At 39.9% G+C, this 19,182-nt stretch overlaps 1 protein-coding gene across 1 annotated transcript in view; it reads right to left on the bottom strand.

Moving 5' to 3' along the window:
- Positions 1–4,309: 4,309 nt before the first annotated feature.
- LOC117552808 (collagen alpha-1(XXII) chain-like) overlaps positions 4,310–19,182 on the bottom strand; it is a 102,764-nt gene continuing 87,891 nt past the window's right edge. The window contains 10 exon segments of the mRNA XM_034226453.1: positions 4,310–5,525; positions 8,263–8,340; positions 10,001–10,183; positions 10,356–10,422; positions 10,954–11,133; positions 12,369–12,413; positions 12,502–12,537; positions 12,635–12,706; positions 18,797–18,853; positions 19,006–19,056. Of these exon segments, the coding sequence (XP_034082344.1) occupies positions 5,332–5,525; positions 8,263–8,340; positions 10,001–10,183; positions 10,356–10,422; positions 10,954–11,133; positions 12,369–12,413; positions 12,502–12,537; positions 12,635–12,706; positions 18,797–18,853; positions 19,006–19,056 (963 nt within the window). The 3' untranslated portion in view covers positions 4,310–5,331.

Below are 19,182 nucleotides of genomic sequence, written 5' to 3'. Positions count from 1 at the left end.
GCTACAAACATTTGACGATAAAAAGGACATTTCTAAGAGGCAGAGCTGCTCAAATGTTAAAAAAAACATCCACCTGGGGATAAACCTGATAATTATAAATGTTAAATTCAACGTTTTGCTTACATTGGCATCTACAAGCCACCATGAGCTAATAATAGCTTTTATTAGCCATACTGAGCTAACATTAGGTTTTATTAGCCACCAGGAGCTACAACTAGCCTTTACATGAGCTAAGATAAGCTTGTTTTAGCCACCATGAGCTAACACTAGTTTTGATTAGCCACCATGAGCTAGCCTTTAAAAGCTAATGCTAGCTAAGATAAGCTTGTTTTAGCCACTATTAGCTAACATTAGCTTTTAGTGCCACAGTGACGCGTCCTAAAACCCGGAAGTAAACTCCTTCCGGTTCCTTCGTCAAAAACCAATGCAATTTCTCCATAGGATTTTGGAAAATAGCTGGAAATAAGGTCTGTGGTTGAGACATATTTAAGAGACGGATCACGTTTTGTTCAGCCGGATAATCTCCACATGTCTACAGTACTTTTATCCTTTTCTAATCATATATCTAATCGCCAGAAGCAAAATGCTAACGTTATGCTATAAACGAACTACAGCAGGGTCGTTGCTTCAACGTCACGCCGACTTAAGATCCATATTCAAACTACAGATTCTAAACCGTACAAGTTGAAGCGTTTGTTTGAACAGTTTGCAGGAGGCAGCTACTTGCTTTCAAGCAGAACAGGGCAAACAAACTTAGAGGAGTGTTTACTGTTCGGCGTAATGACGTACAACGACCTCGACAACTTCTGTAGTCCTATTCAGCCACTTGGTAACAACCATCGTTTTTCAGACACGTCAACTCTTCAGAAATCACCAGTGGGGTCACTGCTGATGGATTTAATGTCGTAGAACAAAACGTGATCCGTCTCTTGAATGTGTCTCAACCACAGACCTTATTTCCAGATATATTCCGAAATCCTATGGAGAAAAGGAACCGGAAGTGGTCAAATGCTAACTTACTTCCGGGTTTTAGGACGCTTCACTGTGGCACTCTATTAACCACTATTAGCTGATGGTGTACCGCACCAAGGGAGGCTTGTCCTTACAAAACACTTGAGTGTACCAACTTTTGTAAGGTTTCATTTTATTGCTCCTGATTTCAACTTTTTTTGTAAGATATTTCTTCCTCAACATAGCCTAGCTTTAACTCAATAAATTGCTCCAGAGCAGCAAAAACACTTTACCAACATCTTCAAAACTAAGTTGTTTTAACTTCACTTTTTTATTGGTGACCTTACATTTGGTAACTTGTGCAAGTAAAAATGAGTATGCGAAAGATAAACTTTGACCTGTTAGTAATACTGTTATAACATGTCTATATTATCTTCTTGGAGATGAATCCCTCGTATCACTTTTGCTATCATGGTTGTAGTTCCTTATAATAGAATAGGATAGAGGCTATTACATCGTTTTACATGAGCAACACAAGTGAGACTTGGGGAGAAGTGTAATTGGTCCACGAGGGACAAAAAGGCCAAACATCTTTCAAATGGTTAGCACAAAGAGTCTGGCGGTCATCAAGATTCAGGGATGCAACTCTCCAATTTTAGGTTCCAGGGACAAAAAACAAAAAAGCAGCTCAGGCACTTAATAAGCCTCACCGGACCAAAAGGAAGTGACACATTTAGAGCAAGCGCTGAGAAACAAGCAGCTTTTCAAGAAAGGTGAACAAAGGCTTCAATTATACCTCCTCCTCAAAAGCTGTTTACTGCTCCGGTCTATGCACCCACAGAAAGAGAAAGACCAGAGCCACTTCATTAAACATAGGAGTACAAATCTAACAAAGACATGTTTTTCTGTGTCAACTTTTGTCTTTCTTTCTAAACGTAACTATGCGGGTGAGCTGAATAATGCAAAAATATCATTTTATAACCATCTCGCACATAATTCAAGCACATTCAAATGACTTTCACTTCAAATATACCTTTAAGTAATACAAACATCTCACAATATGATTCATAGTGTGGGTCAGGCCCGGACTGGCCATCGGGAGGACCGGGAGGTTTCCCGATGGCCTGCCTGCTAAGTGGCCTGCTGGCCTGAGGATTTTTTTTTTATGTATGTATTGTGAACGCAACGCTGCGCAAATGTGGGTCTGACTCGTCTGACTCTGCCTCACAGAGTGTGACTGGCTGTATGATGTGGCCTGCCGACTTGGCCACTTTCATACAGATCGTACTAATGCCCTCGATTGGTCTCTGTGTGTCATTCAAGCTCGGGAGGGTGTGTGTTAGTGTATGTGTGGCGCGAGCGAGTGAGACAAAGCGCACGCACTAGTGATGTGTCGGTCGCAAACTTTTAAGTGAACGACGGGAGCCGGCTCTCGCCCGCGAACGAGCCGTTTTTTGTTTTGTTTTTGCGGAGGGATCTAGATCGGCATGAAGGCACATTATGCAATGTGCACATCATCCCGCTTATTACATGGCCACATTCTCAACAAAGTAACGACATGACTCCCAATATTAATTTAAATGCTTTTATGGATTTAGAAAATGATTTTATTGATTTAAAAAATAGTTTTATGTATTGATTTAAATTGACATGCATCCGCTAAGAAAAGTAGTCCGTTGTTACTGTTTGAACTAACGTAGCAACGGCAGGAACTGCTTCAATAGTGTTTTTGAGGAGCTTTTTGATTACATATTTGAAAACATCGTTGCTTGCTTTAAAAGTAGCACAATTCATGATGTCAGACCTTGAAAAGTATCTAGATATCCCTGCCCTAATGCCAAAGGAACTGGCAACTGAATATGTCGCCGTTTGATGTCTATGTCTGGACCGCTGCGTAAAAAGGAGGGTTTCTGCCCCGTTACTTCTATAAGAATAAAACACGGAGGACGGAGATCTCTTTTTGTCCCCCTCTTCTCCCCGCTGCAGCCTAGCAGCTGATCTCAAAGCACGCTCCCCTCTCCTGCAGGGGGGCGTGGTCAGCTGCAGCTCACAGAATCAGCCCCCTGCAAAAACAGCGCTGGAAAGAGCAAATAGAGCGAAATGAGGCATGGCTAAAATGCAGGATCTTTTTGGTATTTTGAAAAAAACAACTATATTTATATACTTTATATAGGTCGATAGAGTAGCCCCCTTTTTTAAAATAGTTTTTATAGGTGTTGCTATCTGTTTTGTGTAGCGTGGTTCTACAAGCAAGTCAATGCATTCATTGGGTGGTATCGGAGAGTTACACGGGTCTGTAAATGCAATGAAAACAATTGGCCACAGCAAATCATTTATATTAAACATGTCATTTTTACTTTTGAATACTTCAATACAAAGGATGTATTGAATAATTTAAGTGATATGTGTGTACACATATAAATCATTAGTCAAAACAGGGCTACATTTGATTTAATTAAAAGGTATAATAAGTGGTAAACTGAAGAGCCGTTTGGGAGCCGAAAGAGCCGGCTCTTATTGGTGAGCCGAGCCAAATGATCCGGCTCACCAAGAAGAGCCGGAATTCCCATCACTAGCACGCACCGGTTACGTGTATTGTTGTTGTTAGCATCTGGTGCTAGCTAGCTGCGCTAACGGATATAAGGAGCTTTTTCAAGAACAAGGTGGAGGAGAGTCCTCTCCAGTCAGACTGAGAGACTTATAACTACAGCTCAGGTGAGGTAAAGGACTCTCTGAGTGTTTAGATAGTTAACTTAGTCCAAGTTATCTCTGTGGGTCTCAAACGGTTTGGTCACCATTTATGTAAACACATATTTCCATTTGAGGGGGGAGTGATTAGTAAAATATGCATGAATAATAATAATAAAAACATTAACTAGGTGAAAAAAGGCAAGATAAACTATTAAAACTTGTTGAGAGCTAAAACTAGTCTTTGCTGCTGCCTCAAAGAGGAGCAGGGGGAAAGGGGGGAGACAGGAGAGGCTGGTTCAGGAGCACAGACACACTCACAACTATAAATGAACCAAAAACAAATAAATAAACAAGTTTCAATGTTTTTTCATATTGGTTATGGCCATGTTTTTATGATTTTATGATTATTTAAATGTATACAGTTATGTTTCATATGGGTGTTGTTTCTTTATTTCCCCCTCAAAGTGCACCAGATTGATGCATTTAAGTCCAACATTTAATAAAACAAATCTTACCGGGGGAGAATGCCCCCGGACCCCCCTATAGGATTTGAAGTCCACCCCCACTTAAAATATGTTCACATAGGTTCCTAAATAGATTTGCAATTTTTTTTAAATAGTAACCCATGTCCATATGTTTATTTTTGGGTAGTAGATTTAGAGGGCTATCACTATGGGCAGCAACGCTGTAAAAATTGACAAATAAAACTGGTAGTGGCCTGGCTGGGTGTATAACTCCCGGCCTGACTTATTGTCCCAGTCCGGCCCTGGTGTGGGTTGTGTGTGTGCTGCATTTTCTTAAGGCAAATCAATTGAATTATGGAACCTGCAAATCTCTCCAAAAAACGTTTCCAAGGATTTAATGTTTGAGTTGTGACAGAAGCAATATGCTGATGCTTGCTCTGCTACTGTCTAAAAGATCACATTGCATCTACATTCAACTTTTAAAAAGGGAGTGGTTGTTTTTCTAAAAGTAATTACATTTTCCACATGTTTTTGGATAAAAAACGAGGCCAAATAAGAACACTGCTAGATGCTTGGAAGCAAGAAGTGAATAAAAGTGGTCATCCATCACTCTTGACACTAACTCGTTAACACTCCTACACAAAATCACTATTTTAAATTTGAGTGAGTCTGTCCTCCCCCTTCGTCATCAACGACAATAGAGCAGATATTTCCCCTGGCTGAGTAATTACCAATAGACTCACAGCAAGAGATCAATTTAGTGAGCAGTACCTGACAACTATTGCTTAAATGTAGGACAGTGGATGTGAATGGTAACTGATGCAAAGTGGTGTAAGGCAGAGAAAGGAAAACCCATGGTGCAGACATTATCCTGCGAGAAATCGAAGAAAAGCTGAACTTTTTTTAACATGATTACTGATGTAACGCTACAATATCACACTCCCGAATCTTACCTCCTGATATGGGGTTTTAGAGGAGGGAGTTTCATCATTGGTATCTCCCTACATGAAGCATGGTAGTGAAAAACCTGCTTAGCTGCCCTCTTTACCCCCATATGAAATGTGAAAAAGTCTCTTGATGCTTAATCCCCCTTACCAAAAACACAAAACTAAGAATCTGACCGGCAGCACATATTGCTTCAGCCCTCCGTACTGAGGTTATCTTGAAAAAGTTCTTGATTCTGACCAAGTTCATAAATACAGCCGCTCTTTGTGACTCTTCTTACTTAAGTCCCCTTGACATTTTTGGTGTGGGGTCTTTGTGCCAGGCTGGCGTAGTAGGCACACTGGGTCGGGTCACATTGGCCAGTAGGACCTGAAGGACCAGTTTGACCATGAGGTCCGGGGTTCCCTGGCTCTCCCTGGGTCCCTGCCTGTCCTGGGCTTCCATCTTTACCGTAACCAGGCAGACCGGCTGGACCTAAAGCAGGAAGAAGAACAATTGTGACTTAAAGGTCCCTATTATACTGTTTTTCATCAATAAGTTATAGGTCTCAGATATATACAGAACCTGTCTCTGGCTGTTGTTTCCAAAGTGCTGATTCTCTGTCTGTTACTTTAGATGAAAATAAGGAGCCCCTCCCCACGCCCCTCTGAGAGACATTTGGTTAAAAATAACACAATGGTGCTCTAGGAGGAGATTCAGGTGATAAGGTGGGGGGGGGGTTACCTTGGTTGCTGATTGGCTAATGGTTACACAAGACAAAGAAACGTTATGACATCATAAAGTGGCCAAAATCTGATCAGCTCATTTTCAGACAGGTTTTTATAGAAATGGATCAAAAAGAGAGAGAATCTTTGTTCCTGAAACTTTCAGAGTCTCTTTCCACAGAGGGGACACATGTTGATGTAGAAGAGACATGGAGAAGAGGGGACACATGTTGATGTAGAAGAGACATGAAGAAGAGGGGACACATGTTGATGTAGAAGAGACATGAAGAAGAGGGGACACATGTTGATGTAGAAGAGACATGAAGAAGAGGGGACACATGTTGATGTAGAAGAGACATGAAGAAGAGGGGACACATGTTGATGTAGAAGAGACATGAAGAAGAGGGGACACATGTTGATGTAGAAGAGACATGAAGAAGAGGGGACACATATTGATGTAGAAGAGACATGAAGAAGAGGGGACACATGTTGATGTAGAAGAGACATGAGGAAGAGGGGACACATCTTGATGTAGAAGAGACATGAAGAAGAGGGGACACATGTTGATGTAGAAGAGGCATGAAGAAGAGGGGACACATGTTGATGTAGAAGAGACATGAAGAAGAGGGGACACATGTTGATGTAGAAGAGACATGAAGAAGAGGGGACACATGTTGATGTGGAAGAGACATGAAGAAGAGGGCACACATGTTGATGAAGAAGAGACATGAGGAAGAGGGGACACATGTTGATGTAGAAGAGACATGAAGAAGAGGGGACACATGTTGATGTAGAAGAGACATGAAGAAGAGGGGACACATATTGATGTAGAAGAGACATGAAGAAGAGGGGACACATGTTGATGTAGAAGAGACATGAGGAAGAGGGGACACATCTTGATGTAGAAGAGACATGAAGAAGAGGGGGACACATGTTGATGTAGAAGAGGCATGAAGAAGAGGGGACACATGTTGATGTAGAAGAGACATGAAGAAGAGGGGACACATGTTGATGTAGAAGAGACATGAAGAAGAGAGGACACATGTTGATGTAGAAGAGACATGAAGAAGAGGGGACACATGTTGATGTAGAAGAGACATGAAGAAGAGGGGACACATGTTGATGTAGAAGAGACATGGAGAAGAGGGGACACTGTTGATGTAGAAGAGACATGAAGAAGAGGGGACACATGTTGATGTAGAAGAGACATGAAGAAGAGGGGACACATGTTGATGTAGAAGAGACATGAAGAAGAGGGGACACATGTTGATGTAGAAGACATGAAGAAGAGGGGGACCACATGTTGATGTAGAAGAGACATGAAGAAGAGGGGACACATGTTGATGTAGAAGAGACATGAAGAAGAGGGGACACATGTTGATGTAGAAGAGACATGAAGAAGAGGGGACACATGTTGATGTAGAAGAGACATGAAGAAGAGGGGACACATATTGATGTAGAAGAGACATGAAGAAGAGGGGACACATGTTGATGTAGAAGAGACATGAAGAAGAGGGGACACATGTTGATGTAGAAGAGACATGAAGAAGAGGGGACACATGTTGATGTAGAAGAGACATGAAGAAGAGGGGACACATGTTGATGTGGAAGAGACATGAGGAAGAGGGGACACATGTTGATGAAGAAGAGACATGAGGAAGAGGGGACACATGTTGATGTAGAAGAGACATGGAGAAGAGGGGACACATGTTGATGTAGAAGAGACATGAAGAAGAAGGGACACATGTTGATGTAGAGAGACATGAAGAAGAGGGGACACATGTTGATGTAGAAGAGACATGAGGAAGAGGGGACACATGTTGATGTAGAAGAGACATGAAGAAGAGGGGACACATGTTGATGTAGAAGAGACATGAAGAAGAGGGGACACATGTTGATGTAGAAGAGACATGAAGAAGAGGGGACACATGTTGATGTAGAAGAGACATGAAGAAGAGGGGACACATGTTGATGTAGAAGAGACATGAAGAAGAGGGGACACATGTTGATGTAGAAGAGACATGAAGAAGAGGGGACACATGTTGATGTAGAAGAGACATGAACAAGTGGATTTTGCACAATAGGGGACCTTTAAAGTTCAATGGGCCACATAGGGTGCCAGGTGGAACGCCATTATCTAATCCACGTTCAAAATACTTAATTTTGTTGTGCTTTTAATGTAATAAAGGTGCAGGATTTGTATTAAAAAGCATCAACATAGACTAATAGAGATTATTTATCCCATGAAATAAACCAGACCTAGCTGGAAATACCAAAGAGGGGCAACAGTTACACAGAAATTAGGATAATTCTGATCCCATAAAAGTTTTTTTCACACTTAAAAGTATCAATCCTTCCCTGGTGGTCCCTTGTTTATCTTCATGTTTATGAATTGTTCCAAGATCTGGACATCCAAGAGTTGAGTTTATCTGAATCTGGGGCTCCAAATTGGGTAAAACCAACCGCATAATAATATTGTATACAAAGAGAAAGAGATTAATCATTACCTATGGGGCCGACGGGTCCTTGTTCTCCTCTGTCGCCGACTCCAGCTTCGCCCTTTTCTCCTCTTCCTCCTTTCTCACCTGGAAGTTTGAAAAAAATATATGTTTTGTGATTTCTGCACATTCAAAGCTGTTAAATCTATTAATCAACACTTGTTACAACCTTGAGCATTATTTTGTGTGTGTGTGTGTGTGTGTGTGTGTGTGTGTGTGTGTGTGTGTGTGGTCTAGCATTACTATACTTGTGGGGACCTAAATCTGTTTACATAGTCACGTGTGGGGACTCGCCTCCCTTATGGGGACAAATTGGAGGTCCCCATAAGGGGAATCATTAATTTTAGGGTGAATACTTGGTTAGGTTTAGGATTAGGGTAAGGTTAAGGTTAAGGGTAAGGGTTAGGGTTAGGCATGTGTTGGTTATGGTTAAGGTTAGGATAAGTCTCCAGGAAATGCATGTAAGTCAATGTAATGTCCCCTGAAGTGATGTATACATGGTATGTGTGTGTGTGTGTGTGTGTGTGTGTGTGTGCGTGTGTGTGTGTGTGTGTGTGTGTGTGTGTGTGTGTGTGTGTGTGTGTGTGTGTACCAAGCCTTTAAAGCTGTCTCTGCACAACTTTATTTTAGCTATCTCAGGGTGACAAAAGTCAACTTAAAATGCAAACTCCGCTGGTTTTAATGTCAAAACTAAATCACTGTGTCTATGATAGTGTTACCCTGCCTGTGAACTAATGGAGGCTATAATATCGTATGCAGCTCTGGAGTAAAAAATGTCAAGTGTGTAAAAAACAACTCAGATGATATCAGCTGAGTTAAAACAACTCATGCATGTTTAATGGAATGGATGCAGCACGGATCGGGTTTGTTTGTTGAAACCGCAGTGTGAAAAACAAGATGTGGTTTGATGGGGGGCGGGGGGTTACAGATTATATTTCTTGGCCAACCACTTCCTTGAGAGTCTGCTGGTTGCCTGGCAACCTCACGGTCATGACAGGATTTCAGGACATCGCATTTAGATATAGTCAGTTCACCTTAAATAACCCATAACCCGTTGTTTTGACACGATTGGACATTTCAAAACTGCTCTTATTTATATGCATTCACACACACAGCGCTACATGTGTGTGCATGACATGCTAAAAATAGCCGTTATGACTGCGATCAGTATTGCCAGTGAAACAGCTTTCTGTATTCCCAGAGACACAGATTTTTAACACTTGGCTACGTTCAGAAACAGTGTGTCACAACCTATGAATACAAATCAGAATAAGACACTGCGAGGAATCTTATAGATGGTAGAAATACATGTAATCGAGTTCAGGATTTAAAGGTCCCCTATCATACTGTTTTTCATCAATATATTACAGGTCTCAGATATATACAGAGCCTGTCTCTGATTGGCTGAAACACCAAACAGATCATTGCAGCATTACCCATAATCTCCTCTGTTTCAGCCCTGTTTCCAAAGTGCTGATTCTCTGTCTGTTACTTTAGATGAAAATAAGGAGCACCTCCCCACGCCCCTCTGAGAGACATTTGGTTACAAAGAACTCAATGGTGCTCTAGGAGGAGATTCAGGTGATAAGGAGGGGGGGGGTTACCTTGGTTGCTGATTGGCTAATGGTTACACAAGACAAAACATCGTTATGACATCATAAAGTCGCCAAAAGTGGATTTAGCATAATAGGTGACCTTTAATAAGCACAGAGCATGAAATAAAGTGCTGTTTTAGTCTTTGTCCTACCTCTAGGGCCCAAGGGTCCCCTGGATCCTTCTCCTCCGTTCTGTCCGGGCATACCAGACTCTCCAGGGGGTCCCGGGCGTCCAGAAGATCCTTCCTTTCCTAAAGGACCAGGGGGTCCTGGGCGGCCGGCAGTACTCTTCACATGGGCCGGCTGCAACTGAGCCATTAGGTAGGCCATTTTGGCTGGACACAAAAGAAAAGATTATTAGATTAGATTCCTTTATTGTCACTACACAGAGCACAACGAAACTCCAAGCATGGTGCAATCACACATAACAGACAGTATAAGTATTATGTCATCTTATATACAAATCTTACAGAAAGAAGAGACACATATAAAAAATCTCGTCCTCACCATCTAACTGTTTGGACAGCTCCTCCTGGATGAGGCGTCTCATCTGCTCCAGTGATACCGACTCTCCCTGACACACACAAAAAATAATATTTAACAAATGTATTAATACCTACATCTTAAATCGGCTTTTTACTGTGCTTATTACTGTAGCATCAACATTAAAGGTCTCAGGACTTAAAGTACATTTACTCAAATACGTTGACATACTCGTACTTTACTTGAGTATTTCTATACTAGTATTCTCCAATATGCTCAAACTCCACTATATTTCCTGGGCTGTGTGTAAACATGTGTGAAGAAGAGTGATATTTCCTGCTTAACTTAATAAACCCAGTATTTCACAAGAGTACAGTATCTAAACATTAGCTCAACATTGACAAACTACTACCTTAAATCTATAAGACAGGTATTTGCTAGTTTTTAATACAGAATTATGGTATTTTATGATACTATACTATAATACTGTTAAAGTAGCCATTTTGCATACTTTTACTTTGATATTTGAAGTACCTTTGGCTTCTACTTCTACTTTTGTATCCAGGACTTTTACTTGTAATGGACTTAAGTACTTCTTCCCCCCTGTGTTCAGGAAACTCACCCTCTGTCCGGGGATCCCTGGGTTTCCTGAAGGTCCCTGTGACCCAGGAGCGCCCAATTCTCCCGGGGGCCCCGACATGCCCATCATCCCCGTGTGGCCCTTCCTGCCGGGGGATCCGGGGTTTCCGGGCATACCTGACTCTCCTGAATGTCCTTTATCTCCCTTCGTACCACCGTCACCCTGAGTTAGATCACAGAAATTATACAGGTTCAGACTTCAAGACCAAATAATTAAAAACGATACCGTAAACTGTTGATGAAAAAAGATCTAGAATGCTTCATTTTCTGCATTTAATTATTTTTTAAATTACAATTTTAAATGGTTTTAATGTCTTACAAACACATTAATTTAAACTGGATTTTAATTATTTATTGTTATTATTATTATTACAATAGTTCAATATAGAATTTTTAAAAAAAATATTTTTAAATCCTATTCCAAGGTTTAAAAATGTCACATTCGTTGTACCTACTATTTTGAGTTAAGAATGCAATTTTGTTTCCATTTATTCACTTTTAATATGTTTTTAAGTGTAGCAGTGCATATAATGGCGCATTTCCACTGCAGGGCCTCGCACGGCTTAGTACGGTATAGTTAGGCCTTGGTAGGCCTGGCTCACTTTATGCTGCGTTTCCATTACAGTTTAGGAACTGGAGCAGTAACTATAGTAACTCAGTGTAGGCGGAGCCGTGACGTCATCTTCAATGCAAAACACAAAACCAACATCAGCCGTTAGCTCTTAGCACTCAGAGCTCACAGCTCCTCATATCTGTTCAGAAACTAGACAGAAGTTAAACAAGTACAAACCACAGACTGCCTGTGTCATGGCGAGTACAGTCGCTGGTTTATTTATGTCTGTATAGGCCGTTGTTGTGAGTGTGGACGGTCGGAGCATATATAACGTTAGCTTAGCCGATCTCCATTCAGAAAACATGCATTGTAAAAGGGTGTTTCGCCTGCCGTCTGTCTGCAGACTTGTCAAAGCATTAATTCATGGTTTTTACTAACCGGTATCTGTATGTTGTTACTTCGGCATCATTTTGAAACGTGTATTACAATTAAATCACGGTAAAATATGTTCATCTTGTTGGAGTTGCCAGCGATTCTCTCTCTAGTTTAGCATACTCAGCCCGGTTGTTGGCCCGGAAAGAACCTCGATTTTGGAGGGCCAGAAAACTGTGAAAAAGCACCCGCTAGCCGGAACTACGCCAAGTGGAAACGCAACCAAAAAACGGGCTGGGCACGGCACGCTTAAACCGCGCTGTAGTGGAAATGCGCCGCTAGATGTGTGTTACTCTGATTCATTTGGTTCCTTTTGTTGAGTCACTTAGGATACATGTTTTTATCTATTTTGAGCACATTTAAAGTGCATATTCGAATGATCTTTTCCTATTGGTTCCATTTCTAGAACTCACCTTTTCTCCCTTGGTACCATGATCACCAACTCTGCCTGGCATACCCTACAAATCACAAAAACACATACATATAAAGAACAAACCTCTTAATATAATATCATATTATTCATATACAGATTTATGAGGTTCTTACCTGTTTTCCCTCTGGGCCGACTGGACCAGATGGACCCTGAAAATCAAGATAAAAGTTGGCGTTACCAACAGCCGGTCATATTTCTGAGCTGAATATAAAATGTGAACAAAATAATATAAAATGTCCCACTCACCGAGGGGCCTTTAGGGCCACTAAAGCCTGGCAATCCGGGGTTTCCGGGCTCTCCCTTGTCTCCCCGGGTTCCCTGTGCAAAAGTACACACATCCTTTACTCAAGTAGAAGTACAGATATTCGTGTTTAAAAATACTCTGGTGAAAGTAGAAGTACTGACTAAACTTCTTTACTCAAGTAAAAGTAAAGAGGCTTTGAAATGTACTTCAGTAAAAAGTACCCATAACTAGCAGCTGCTTTAAAGAGTACCTGACCTCCCTTTATATTAATAGAACAATAATGTCATTGTTAGCTAATGAATGTTTCCATGCTGAACAACGGCAACATGACAACGTTTCCATTGGTCCCTCTTCTTTAGAGAAGACCAGGAAATGATGGATACACGGATCGTGTTCAAATCAATAGGCACGCAATGACTCTAAAGAATAATGATCACGCACCAAACACACATTCAGACTAAAGGAACCAGCTGTTTGGAAAATGAGAGAAGTAGAAAGTACAGGTATTTGAGTTCAACATGTAAGAAGTAGAAAGTACAGGTATTTGAGTTCAACATGTGAGAAGTAGAAAGTACAGGTATTTGGGTTCAACATGTAAGAAGTAGAAAGTACAGGTATTTGTGTTCAACATGTGAGAAGTAGAAAGTACAGGTATTTGGGTTCAACATGTGAGAAGTAGAAAGTACAGGTATTTGAGTTCAACATGTAAGAAGTAGAAAGTACAGGTATTTGGGTTCAATATGTAAGAAGTAGAAAGTACAGGTATTTGAGTTCAACATGAGAGAAGTAGAAAGTACAGGTATTTGAGTTCAACATGTAAGAAGTAGAAAAGTACAGGTATTTGGGTTCAACATGTAAGAAGTAGAAAGTACAGGTATTTGAGTTCAACATGTAAGAAGTAGAAAGTACAGGTATTTGGGTTCAACATGTAAGAAGTAGAAAGTACAGGTATTTGGGTTCAACATGTGAGAAGTAGAAAGTACAGGTATTTGAGTTCAACATGTAAGAAGTAGAAAGTACAGGTATTTGGGTTCAACATGTAAGAAGTAGAAAGTACAGGTATTTGGGTTCAACATGTAAGAAGTAGAAAGTACAGGTATTTGGGTTCAACATGTAAGAAGTAGAAAGTACAGGTATTTGTGTTCAACATGTAAGAAGTAGAAAGTACAGGTATTTGAGTTCAACATGTAAGAAGTAGAAAGTACAGGTATTTGGGTTCAACATGTAAGAAGTAGAAAGTACAGGTATTTGGGTTCAACATGTAAGAAGTAGAAAGTACAGGTATTTGAGTTCAACATGTAAGAAGTATAAAGTACAGGTATTTGGGTTCAACATGTAAGAAGTAGAAAGTACAGGTATTTGGGTTCAACATGTAAGAAGTAGAAAGTACAGGTATTTGGGTTCAACATGTGAGAAGTAGAAAGTACAGGTATTTGAGTTCAACATGTAAGAAGTAGAAAGTACAGGTATTTGGGTTCAACATGTAAGAAGTAGAAAGTACAGGTATTTGAGTTCAACATGTAAGAAGTAGAAAGTACAGGTATTTGAGTTCAACATGTAAGAAGTAGAAAGTACAGGTATTTGGGTTCAACATGTAAGAAGTAGAAAGTACAGGTATTTGAGTTCAACATGTAAGAAGTATAAAGTACAGGTATTTGGGTTCAACATGTAAGAAGTAGAAAGTACAGGTATTTGTGTTCAACATGTAAGAAGTAGAAAGTACAGGTATTTGAGTTCAACATGTAAGAAGTAGAAAGTACAGGTATTTGGGTTCAACATGTAAGAAGTAGAAAGTACAGGTATTTGGGTTCAACATGTAAGAAGTAGAAAGTACAGGTATTTGGGTTCAACATGTAAGAAGTAGAAAGTACAGGTATTTGAGTTCAACATGTAAGAAGTAGAAAGTACAGGTATTTGGGTTCAACATGTAAGAAGTAGAAAGTACAGGTATTTGAGTTCAACATGTAAGAAGTAGAAAGTACAGGTATTTGAGTTCAACATGTAAGAAGTAGAAAGTAAAAAGTCGTCAGAAAAATAAGCAGTGGAGTAAAATACTGATACCAGAAGAATATATGTAAGTACAGTAACAAAGTATTTGTACTCCACTACTTCCCACCTCTGTCCCTGTGTGACATCAGAGAAATGGCCGTTCATCACATGTCATGTACAGTACCGCTCATTACTGAGGATTCAGGAAGACTAACATTTAGCTGGGGTTCTTATCAACATGCTACAGTGGCCTGGATAAAAAACAACTCATAAACCAATCTTGTGGCAGGTCATGATAGCTTGAAGAGATTACAATTCATATCTACAGAGGACACATGGGTCTGAAGACAAGCTGGAGTGAAGGAATGTATTGGAGAGTAAATTCCACCGTAGAGCAGGTTAAAAGTAAAATGATGTTTTAATTTGAATTTTAAAGTTCTTAGTAATTTGCATTTTAATTTTAATTGTGACCTTAATAAGCACATTAGGCTACCTTTTATTTTAACTTTCAAATAACATACATGTTAATATTCGACACAATAAGGCAGGATAAGTCTTTGACAATTGTGTAATGCTGTTTTAAATTTCATTTTCTAATAGTTAGAACATTGTCACTTAAGTAGTGCTTGCAACAATCGCATTTTTTATATTCAAATTACTTAAAATTCAATATTTTGTAATGCAGGTTAGGTCTGAGAATGAAATGTCTAATGCTGTTTTCATTTGTATTTATTTCATTTATTGTTATACATTTAAATTGTTTAATTTGAATGTAAAATTAAAACATTTGAAATACAACTTAAAATAAAATGCTGACCACTTTTTTCCTTTAGTAATGTTTTTTTTTAATATTTAGGAAAGTTGATTCTTTTAAGAAATTACATTTGCATTTTGAAAGTCCTCTGTGAGCTTCCATACTGATCTGTATATCGTTGAAACTACCTCTTCTGCTTCACTACCTCCTCCTCTCTCTGTGTGGTAAACATCTGACCCTTCCTCTAAATACCTCCTCTCTCCTCCGCTGAAATCTATATCCATCTCTTCTCCCAGCCTCTCTGCCTCCTCCAGGCTATTTCTGATCATCTGCTCCCTCTGCTGACTGATTGTATCCTCGCCTCTCTGATAGCTGGCAGCGTATCATCCACCCTGCAGTAACTTCCTCCTCTTCCTCCTGAGAAACCTTCCTCTAATCCAGGGGTGTCCAAACTCTTTTCACCGAGGGCCACATACAGAAAAATATACGAAGGGCTGGGCCGCTCACTAGAGGTGTATTGCTTCATAAAGTGAGTTATACATGTAAGTAGGACTGTACCCGAATATCCGAATATTTGTTCGTTGGAGTACTATTCGGGTTTCAATTTCGTTATTCGTTTTTTTTCTTTTCCAAATTGAATTTATTGAAATCTCCAATATCAACGTAAGAGCTTGTGCCTCTTCGGAGGGTGCTAACACTTAACCATAAACGTTATCTTTTACTTTCTCCGTCTTTATAAGTAGATATAACTTTTTCTCCATTAATCTCCGTCCCGTTGTTTCCATAGCAACAACAACTTCCTGTCAACAGCGCTAACTGTCCTTCAAAATAAAAGCATGTCCATACAAAATAGGAAGCCAAGCCAAATTACACTTAAGACATATACAACTGCAACGAAAATAACAAACGCAATGTGATATCCTTTTCAATTCCAAAGAACACAAATTGGGTTACATTAACAAATAACTATAAAACAACAATACTGTAGAATAACTAAATGAATGCCGTGAATAAACCGAAATACACGTGTTGAAGCGGTTCCCTGCTGATTACTACCGAATATCCGGAGCCCGAAAAATGGTATTCGGGACAGCCCTAGTTATAAGTGAGCAACATCAATCAAATGTAGGCAAATTATTCTTGATACTTGAAAATGCTTTAAGAAACACAAATAGCTCTCCTTTAGGGTTTCATTTATTTAGTTAAAAGCTCTTTCCTTAAAACAGAAGCCTCAGATTGCTTATAAAAAGGGGAAATATGAAGGGTCTATTTCAAGCTTGGTGTGTAATTAAGTTATTGGGCTTTTTCTTCACGTATAAATATTTCAGAAGTACAATATAAGACAAGCACAAGTTTTATTTGTGGGCCATATTTTATTATGCTTTTTTAATTAGCTGAGGCCATTTCAAAATGTAGTTCGGACACCCCTGCTCTCCCCGAAGAAGTGTATAGCTCCTTCCATTTCAGTCCAAATGTAATATTCTCCTCACACTCAGGTCCCACTATCTCTTGTTATCTCTGTGACATTCTATATCTATCACCTTGACCTCTGCCTTCCTCCTCCTCCTCCTCCTCCTCCTCCTCCTCCTCCTCCTCCTCCTCCTCCTCCTCCTCCTCCTCCTCCTCCTCCTCCTCCTCATCATCCCTGGAGCCAGTGTCACCCAATAAACTCAGTAATCACCGAACCCTCGCTGACTTTAATGAACCTCTTCTGTGAGCTCAGAAACATTTGAGAGTACATAAGGAGCTCCTAAAGCTTAATGAGGAATAGGACAGCTCTTTGAAAGGACACGTGTAAAGCTCTTATTACACAAGTAGCTTTAAAAATGATCAGAAATAAAGAGTTGTGCACGGCGCTTGCTGATATGGTTTTTAATCCCAATTTCTAAAATTATCTTTTTATAAATTGTCACAAATGTTGGCAACACAATGGTCTGCTTGACTGCTTGCTGATTTCAAAGTAAAGCTGTCCTGAACCCAATACTACAAGATAGTGAAAATAATTATTTAAATGTATTTATTTTTGAATATTTGTACCACTTTACCTTGTCATAAAACCGCCTTAATCTGTAATCTATGCTCTCTACAAAACCACCAGCGATTGCTATGTTCTGGCCACTCTCTAAAGTTCTGGTGATTAAATCTTCATTATTACTTGGAAGTATTTACCATTGGATTAGTTGCATTTTTCAATCAATGCCACCCACATTGATTACAGGTAATGCCAGGTGTAAAGGTGCCACGTTAATCCCCTTTTATTCTTTCTCCTATCTCTAAATAAAGTCCTGGTTTTCCCCCTGAGACATGCGGCAATCGCTATCCCCAAATGCCCTTCATTCTGCATCATCATATAATTCAGACTCTCTGTCACCAGGGATTCGACATAAATAGTTCTCTATAGATGCACTTATTAAATCCCATCATGCCGAGGCCATATTACACCTTGTTCCCTGTGAAGATGCTCTCCTCCCACCTGTTCCCAGTGCTCTGATATTACTTGGCAGTCAGTCAGTTTTCTTCTACTGGCAACAACACGGTGAACTCGTTCGACCCCGACCCCCCCACTGGGAGGTGATGTTCCTGCCAGGTCAGGACAACATTTACTCCCATCTTTCATCATCAGGTGACAACTCATCTCCTCCAGAAATACTTCACACCCTCCTCTCACCTTCAGATACATCCCACACACAGTCCCTGCAGGCTCTATTTATTCTATTAGCTCTCCTGTATTTAATGTATGGAAGCCCTGAGAGGCAAGTATAAGAAAAAACATGTTGTGATCTGAATGTTGTTATTTGTTCTCCTGTGTGTATGATTTAAAAACAGGTGAAAAAAGTTTTTTTGCCAGGATAATATTTCTGCTACCCTTTTGTGGTAACAGATATTTGTTGATGTAATACTCATGTTGGCCACAAGGGGCTGAAATTCACAACTTCACCAATAAGACAAAGGATACTTCTTCCAGGTTAATTGCAATTTCTACATGCACTCAAAAACAAGATACATATGTTGCGTGTTAAAGTTATGTAACATCAAATCAATTTATTTCGTTTAAAGAAATAACTATTCATCAGCGTTAATATTTTGTTAGTCCCATTTAGGATATCTTGTGGCCAACAAAAAAAAAACTTATTTGTTCCCACATTATTATTTTTCAACTATTCTTAAAATCATAAAAAACATTAAAAAAACAGATTCCTTTGATACGGACAATAGATCAACAAAATGAGTTGTTCTTACAGTACAGTTGGCATTTCAGGACTTCCGTACAATTATGTTCACTGTCATTCATTTGTTTGTTATTATTTAAAGGTTGCTATGTGGTGAAACAGTGCAGTGTTTTGGTGTTTCTATTGTATGTCAGCCATCCACGTGTCTGTTGCATAATTTAAGATAATGTAAGTAGTAAAAGATAACTCACAGGAGTTCCAGGGAGTCCTGATTTCCCCGATGGACCCGGTTCACCTGGCTTGCCCTGGGATGGAGAGGGAGAAACAAAACGGACAGGATGAGAATGTGTAAGGACAGCAAGAGAAACGACTTGAGTGCCACTTTATGTCTGTATCTATCCGTCTGCCTGACACTGTGCTGTTTCTCCTGTCTGCAGGTGATTCAAAACGACCCACCGTTTTCTCCTCTTGGTCCAATAAGTCCTTCTCTGCCTGGAGTTCCCATAGAGCCCTGCAACAGAAACACAGACAGTGTTAGTATGTGTTTTACAGGGGTGGAATTTAATGAAGTACATTTACTCAAGTGTTGTACTTAGGCTCAATGTTGGGGAACTATTAAAGCAGTATTTCTTCTCAT

The sequence above is a fragment of the Gymnodraco acuticeps genome, unplaced genomic scaffold, assembly GCF_902827175.1.
Source record: "Gymnodraco acuticeps unplaced genomic scaffold, fGymAcu1.1, whole genome shotgun sequence".
Taxonomy (NCBI): Eukaryota; Metazoa; Chordata; class Actinopteri; order Perciformes; family Bathydraconidae; genus Gymnodraco; species Gymnodraco acuticeps.
Note: the sequence above shows the minus strand (reverse complement) of the source record. Positions and strands in the feature narration are given on the sequence as shown.